General features: G+C 34.5%; 1 protein-coding gene across 2 annotated transcripts in view; it reads left to right on the top strand.

Moving 5' to 3' along the window:
* Nucleotides 1-608: 608 nt before the first annotated feature.
* Nucleotides 609-8261, top strand: part of armh4 (armadillo like helical domain containing 4) — a 17108-nt gene continuing 9455 nt past the window's right edge. Inside the window, exons 1-4 of one of the 2 annotated variants that reach the window (XM_016519503.1) lie at nucleotides 609-688; nucleotides 3674-4008; nucleotides 5928-6221; nucleotides 7511-7603. In XM_016519503.1, coding sequence (XP_016374989.1) covers nucleotides 3753-4008; nucleotides 5928-6221; nucleotides 7511-7603 — 643 coding nt within the window. In that variant the 5' untranslated portion in view covers nucleotides 609-688; nucleotides 3674-3752. Of the gene's footprint in view, nucleotides 689-3673; nucleotides 4009-5927; nucleotides 6222-7507; nucleotides 7604-8261 lie in introns of both variants that reach the window. The other variant, XM_016519502.1, reaches the window with a different exon arrangement.

Below are 8261 nucleotides of genomic sequence, written 5' to 3'. Positions count from 1 at the left end.
TATCATAAACAAGCACATGTGCTTCAGAAATACTATAATAATAATAATAATAATAATAATAATAATAATAATAATTACAATTAATAATTATTTGAAACCAAAGTTTGATTTCGAGTCAAAAATGTTATCATTAAACAAGTACTTCTAAATATAATAATAAAAATTAATAATTAATCATTTGAAACCAAAGTTTAAAAATTTATATATATTTTTAAAGTTTTGTCATTAAACAAGTAATTTAGAATGTTTAAAAAAAAAACAATAATCATAATTAATAATAATAATAATTTGAAACCAAAGTTTGGTTTTGAGTATAAAATAATTTTTTTAAAGAGTTTTGCTATTAAACAAGCACTTTAGAATGTTTAAATAAATAAATAATAATAATGAATAATAACAATAATAAGAAGAACAACAACAACAATTATTATTATTATTATTCCTACTACTACTACTATGACTACTACTAATAATAATCATTATTATTATTATTAATCATAATACTAATTACAATAATAATCTGTATTATAATAGTTTATGGAGTATTTCCGCTGGCAGTCGTCTGCAGATGAGAGGAAGCTCGAGCGCAGCTTGATCTGACGCAGACACAATAAGAGCGAGCGCTTTAACGCCAGGAGCACTGCCAGAGCACTGGACACGAGACGGACGACGCGTTCACACACAGCAGGTGAGCACGAGATTCGTGTTTGTTCACTTCATCACGAAGCTGAGCAGTCAGTGTCTGCATGCATTAACGCATATGACTCGCGTATGCAAAGACATTCTGCGATTTTAGGAATTACGCAGCATATTCTGACAGTGATGACAGTCCAGAAATCAGAACACATGCATGTATTCTATAAACACGCCTGCAGTAATGCTTGTTTTATAGGATGCATGCAGAGCAATAATGATGAATCAACCAACATAACTGCATGATAGAGAAGGGCGCATTGTCTCTGTGCTATTTTTAGACACTGGCAGTGAATTGCTGTAGTGTGTGTGTCAAGTTACTGCTGCAGAACTGAACGAGTAATGTAGACTATTACAGAATGGATGGAGAAACCACATAACATATATCATCATGAATATATTCATTCAATTCTAGAGATATATTCATCTTGTTGTTGTTGTTGTTGTATAGCCAATACTGTTCATTTTAAGTGTGCTATAATATAATAATATAATTTTATTTCTGTTCCTTTGTAAATTCTATTCTTTATATAAAAGCAGCATCTTTATTTATTTTCATGGTGATAAATTATACATGTCAAGCAACTCTTAAAGAATTAGTTCACGCCAAAATGAATCAGGATGAGTTTGTTTCTTCATCAGATTTGTAGAAATGTAGCATTGCATCAGTGTCTCACTGCAAGTGAATGGGTGCCGTCAGAATGAGAGTCCAAACAGCTGATAAAAACATCACAATAATCCACAAGTAATCCACAGCACTCCAGTCCATCAGTTAACATCTGGAGAAGACAAAAGCTGAAACAAATCCATCATTGAGACGTTTTTAACTCAAATATGAGTCCATAATCCATAATAACGCAAACTCTCATTCTGACAGCACCCATTCACTTGCAGTGAGACACTGATGCAATGCTACATTTCTCCAAACCTGATGAAGAAACAAACGCACGATGGCCTAAGGGTGTCACTACGAATATCCAGCGACTACTAAATTGTCCCTAGCAATAACTTTGATCAAACGACTAAATATATGTGTATAAGCACTGTTGTTGTAATTTCGGTTGCATCTGAAATAGGTCGCACCATTGATATTACATGAGAGGTTAAAGAAATATGCTAGAAAACTGCACACATGGATGGATGCGCTTTATTGCACTTCTTTTAGACGGTTGAACAGAAACACCCATCCACTGCCATTCTAAAGCTGGGAAGAGCCAGGACGTTTTTTAATAAAACTCCGATTGATTCGTCTGAAAGAAGAAAGCCATATACACCTAGGATGCCTTGAGCGTGAGTAAAACATGGGGTAATTTTGGGGTGAACTAACCCTTTAGGAGCAGGTTTCGATCCATGCTCTGAAGTCACGATCTGAAATGATGGCTCGCGAATCATTATCCAGATTGTGTATCGTGAATCGTTTGATTCAGATGGGGACTTCGAAACAGGTTCGCAAATCTTTTTTTCTTCTTCATTAAACAGTACAAAAACCATTAAGGCAGTACAGTTATAAAAAAAAAAATAAAAAAAAGAAAGAAAGTATTCACAAATACAAATTCCTTAAGAAAATTAACCATGGTTTTATTATAGTAAAAGTGTAGTAACAATGTTTTTTTTTTTTTGTATAACCACAGTTTTACTACAAATACCATGGTTAAACTATAGTAACCATGTTTTTTTCTTGTCTGTTCTTTTCTTTCTTTCTTTTTTTGAGTAAAACCATTGTTAATTTTCACAAGGGATGTAGTGCCAGGTTATCCCCCCAAAAAAGTAATAAACTAATGAGTTTATGGTCACCGAATATGTTTTTCTGAGGTAAATGTGACGTTACGTGACATTGTTTACAAGCCGTTATATTGACGTCTTTGCGCGGCTGAAACACTGATTGAGCGATTACATGAGACAGGATACAGATTGTAAAGTTGTACTCTTTCTTTGAACTTACCTTCGGATGTTTAGTCATGTTTATTTTGTGCTATAACTAGTAATAAAGCGGAGGAGATGATCAGTTCACTGAGGCGCTACAGCGATCACTCCACATTAAACAGCGCCTAAACGGCTTTTATTGTTTAAATACTGCAATACAACGGACAGAATTTGAAATCTGAGACTTTGTTTCATATTAAAAGTACCAAAGCACAATGATTATTGCGATTATATTGGATGGGAGGTGCGCTTCAATGTTCGTCCATTAACTGAAAACAGGCTAGAATAATCGATTCTTGGGATTTAAGAATCAATATCGTTCCGTAAAAATGAGAATCGATTAATATCGAGATATCTATATTTTTTACCCAGCCCTAATTATAATCACGTCCAGAAGCTTTTTGTGAAATTTGGAGAAACTCATGAATGTTGTTTTAGCTCTTCATATTTAAGGAGAGAACTATAGTTTCCAAAGTTGGTCATCATCGCTTGTTATGATTTTCAAGTGTGTAGAGTTTAGTAGAGACGCTACATGATCCCACTAATATCACACACTACTGAATTATCCCCAGCAATAATTTTGATCAAACAATGAAATGTCTGTTGTCTGCCGTTATGTCCCCAGCAGCGCCAAAATCAATCCTAGTGTTTGTTAAAGCACCTAGTGATGTTAATAAAGACGTCTAAGAATGTCTAAAGCAATGCATGCCCCTCGTGCTCATAATATGAAAATATAAACTACACAAAACGAGCAAAAATATCTGCCAGTGGGGCAAGAAAAATAATCTTGTTTAGCTTTGAATTAAGATTATTTTTCTTACTCCATTGGCAGATATTTTTGTTTGTTTTAAGCAAAAACGAAAAAAAATTTGATAATGTTTTTAGAAAACAAGACTTAATATCTTAAATCATTTCACTTGTACAGTAAATGCATCTTGATTCAAGAATGTTTAGATATTTATACTAGAAAACAAGACAACAATACTAAGTAAGAGAATGATTTTTTGCAGTGTATTATGAAGAGCAAAATGTTGAATTGGGATTTTATCTTCTTCAGGAAGTGTGCATTGGTGTTTCTGATCTGCTCACGTTTTGCTTGGGTTTTGAGTCTGTTGGATTCATGCGACGGATCCACAATGTTCAGCGATGCAGCTTTCCAGAGTCTCCTGCTGGCAGCGATCTGTCTCGTCAGCCGGGCCGTCCCACATGAGAGACATGGAGAAGATAAAGCCTCTCAGGTCTCTCTGACGCCTCCTGCTGGAGATCTGCTTCAGATCAACTCTTCTGAGGAGGACAGAAGACTGACTCCTGCAGCTGGATCCGGACCGAGCTTCAGCTCCAGACTGCTGGATGCCACGGACACCTGGACAGAAGCAGATCGTCTGAGGACAGGCGAGTCAATGATGCAAAAAATTATGTCTTCATATAAATATCTAAACATTCTTGAATCAAGATGCATTTACTGTGCAAGTAAAATGATTTAAGATATGTGACCCTGGAGCACAAATCCAGTCATAAGGGTCGAAATTGAAATGTGTACATAATACATAAATAATCTTTCCATTGATGTATGGTTTGTTAGGATAGGACAATATTTGAAAATCTGGAATCTGAGGGTGCAAAAAAATCTAATATTGAGAAAATCATCTTTAAAGTTGTCCAAATTAAGTTCTTAGCGATGCATATTACTAATCAAACATTAAGTTTTGATATATTTACGGTAGGAAATTTACAAAATATCTTCATGAAACATGATCTTTACTTAATATCCTAATGATTTTTGGCATAAAAGAAAAATGTATAATTTTGACCCATACAATGTATTGTTGGCTATTGCTACAAATATACCCCAGCGACTTAACACTGCTTTTGTGCTGCAGGGTCACAAATTAAGTCTTGTTTTCAAAAATAAAATAAAATTACCAAAATTTTGTTAGTTTTTGCTTAAAACAAGTGAAAATATCTGCCATATAAAAATGAGAAATCTTGTCCTAGCCTAAAGTTTTTTATTTTATCTCATGTAATCAAAATGTGCTTTAATGGTTATAGTTTCAGTTTTACATTAACTATAATAACCCTGATTTAAAACTATAAGAGTATATCAATAATACTAAATTAGCACAGATGCAGATTTGATATCTTGAGCAAATCTGAGTTTAGTTTGAGATCTCGTCTGAAAGGCTTTCTGGGAATCTGAGAAGGATATGTTTTCATTTGTGAGTTTTCTTTCCAATGCGTGTGAATAAAACTCTGTCAGACTGTTTCAATAACAGTGTTAATGTTGCAGAACTCATCGGTTATGATCCAGATTGAGTCAACATGAAATCCGAACTTGTCAAATATCAGTTCAGTCATTGTTTATGCTGCTGTTGAAACTGATGCAGTGTTTATAAAGCATTAATGCATCAATAGTCATGGAAATGACAGAAAATGCAGACTTCTTCTCAAAGTGGGAATGCTATGATGCATGAAATAGAGCTTGAGTAACTAGCATCATCTGTTTTGGTCCATTTAGTTCACTTAACAAAACAGGTAGCAATCATTTTTGACTGAACTGCATATATAGTTCTTGTATGCGAGTTATATATCAGTTCCTTTTCCTTCCTTTTATTTCAGCTAGCTGCCAAATAAAACTAAAAATTAATAATAAAAAAATACAGACATACCAAAAAAACAACAACAAAAAAACACATCAAAATGACTAAAACTTGATCTATTACTAGGAATAAAATAAACATTAAAATTAAAATAAAATATAAAATATATATAATTTCAGTTAGTTGCCTAGACAATATTTATCATTTTTTTATTAAGTTTAACTTGATGTACTAAAATAAATAAAAATGAAATAAAAACTATATAGACATAATACAAATGACAAAAACACACATAAAATAAGTAAAAGCTATTTAACTGTTACTAGTAATAAAATAAACTTCAACTGAAATCAAATAAAATATTTCAACATTATTTAATTTAAAACTAAATTATATAAAAAAAAGTTTCAGTTACGGTTATCTTCAAATACAATATTTCTCATGTTCATTTAGTTTAACTTGATGTACTAAAACAACTAAAACTTAAGCTAAACTATAGACAGTTAAAGAAAAAAACTAATAAAAATCACAAAATGTCACAAAAAAATACTAAAACTTAAAAAAATGTATATGAAAAAAAAATGTAATTTAAAATATAAATGAAACCTATAGTAAGACTGCAGGGGGTTTCTGAGAATCTGAGAAGTGATTCCGATATTTTGACTGGACTGCTTCTATATTTCTATATTTCTTTATTTTATATTACTTCTCCAGAGGAAGTGAGCGTCTTGCCCTCGTCTCAAGACGTCGGCACTGAGGCCACCATGTCCTCCGAAGACCTTCCTCTGATTTTCGAGCCGTTGGAGGCCGGAGCATCATCCGAACCGTCTGTCGCCATGACGCCAGCGGCCGTAACCGCGGGAGACGCAGAGCTGGAGCGGATGGTGTCCATGGATACGGATCGCACTTCCTCTGATGTCCGTCTCTCAGGAACGCTGGAGACGTCTGGAGTGAGAGAGCCAATCACAGAGTCCCATCCGGCAGAGGAGCATTATGGGACGACACAACGTGAGAATATATAACAGCAGTGATGATGCAGCTTCACTCTGGTTCTCTACGCTATTTTGATGCTTTGGATTATTGCAGAAAAGGAGCTCTGTGAGCCACAAAAGTGTATGGTTCTTCACAAATTATAGGAATAGTTCAATAAAAATGAAAATGTGCTCACCCTCAGGTCATCTAAAATGTAGATCAGATTTGTAGAAATGTAGCATTGCATCAGTGTCTCACTGCAAGTGAATGGGTGCCGTCAGAATGAGAATCCAAACAGCTGATAAAAACATCACAATAATCCACAAGTAATCCACAGCACTCCAGTCCATCAGTTAACATCTGGAGAAGACAAAAGCCGAAACACATCCAGCATTAAGACGCTTTTAATGTCTAAAATACGAGTCCATAATCCATAATAACTCTTCCTCCAGTGAAAAAGTGCATCTCCTGTTGTCTCTCACATCAAAATCCAGCCACATATTTGTTTAGAGCTGTTTAAACGCTGCTTGATCTGTGCAGATTTCTCTCCTGATTCACACCAGAACACTTTTTCACTGGAGGAAGCGTTATTATGGACTATGGACTCAATGTATTTGAGTTAAAAGCATGTTAATGCTGGATTAGTTTCAGCTTTTGTCTTCTCCAGCTTCCTCCAGTGAAAAAGTGTTCTGGTGTGAATCAGGAGAGAAATCTGCACAGATCAAGCAGTGTTTAAACAGCTCTAAACTAATATGTGGCTGGATTATTTCTCTCCTGATTCACACCAGAACACTTTTTCACTGGAGGAAGCGTTATTATGGACTATGGACTCTATGTATTTGAGTTAAAAGCATGTTAATGCTGGGTTTGTCTCAGCTTTTGTCTTCTCCAGATGTTAACTGATGGACTGGAGTGCTGTGGATTACTTGTGGATTATTGTGATGTTTTTATCAGCTGTTTGGACTCTCATTCTGACGGCACCCATTCACTGCAGAGCATCCATTGCTGAGACACTGATGCAATGCTACATTTCTACAAACCTGATGAAGAAACAAACTCATAACCCTAACCCTAAACTCATTCTGACGGCACCCATTCACTGACACTTGTTACCATTCAAAAGAATCCCACTGACTTCAGGCTGATGGAACTGAAAGTGCTAAAATGCTTGTGTTTGGGTTTTGGCTTACTAATACGTCATGCCTTTACACACACGACATGTGCTGTTTAAAAACATCAACTTTAACCTCTGATATAGAATGTTTATATTCTGTGAACGATTTAAAAGTCGTGCAGTTATACAAGCGTTCTGATTGGTCCAGCAGGTGATGACATCACACAGGCTCTGGTGGTCTCTGAGGCCGTTCACTTACCAGCGTCAAAACCAAAGACAGACACGGACGATCCCAAAATTAAAGGTTTGTAAAAGCAAGTGTTCAAGGCGAGACACTGCAGGTGAATAGGGTAAAAAAAATTAACTAATAGTTATCTCCTTACTTACCCAGTTGACTGAATTGCAAACATTATTTTTTTTGTATTACAAGTTTTCTAAAATGTTAGGTTTAAATATGCAAATGATGCACTATTTAATTAAATATGCGCTAATTTGCATACATTTCTAGTACAAAAATCTAAACACTGGATGAAGTCAGTTTCAAAACTCGTTTAATTTTTTTTGACATATTAGAGTCAAATGTTTTCACAGAGTGATCTCATTTTTGTCTCTCCATAATTCAGAAAATGCTTAGAACAGACAATTTTGGGGGAATAAAGTGTTGTATATAATCAGGCAAATTATATATGAACAAAACCCGCTGTAAAAACCTTCAGGATACGGACAGGAATGAAAATGAAAAGGTGTGTGTAAGTGCTACAGAAGTGGAGATTTATGGCTCGGTGTAAATATGTATTGTAATTGAAATCTATTGACACAACACTGCACAAAATAATTCTCTTACTTAGTATGTTTGTCTTGTTTTCTAGTATAAATTTCTAAACATTCTTGAATCAAGATGCATTTACTGTACAAGTGAAATGATTTAAGATATTAAGTCTTGTTTTTTAAAAAAAAACAAA

This window comes from Sinocyclocheilus rhinocerous, unplaced genomic scaffold, assembly GCF_001515625.1.
Source record: "Sinocyclocheilus rhinocerous isolate Xijiao unplaced genomic scaffold, SAMN03320098_v1.1 scaffold2644, whole genome shotgun sequence".
Classification (NCBI taxonomy): domain Eukaryota; kingdom Metazoa; phylum Chordata; class Actinopteri; order Cypriniformes; family Cyprinidae; genus Sinocyclocheilus; species Sinocyclocheilus rhinocerous.
The sequence above is the reverse complement of the archived record's forward strand: the minus strand, read 5'-3'. Positions and strand labels throughout refer to the sequence as shown.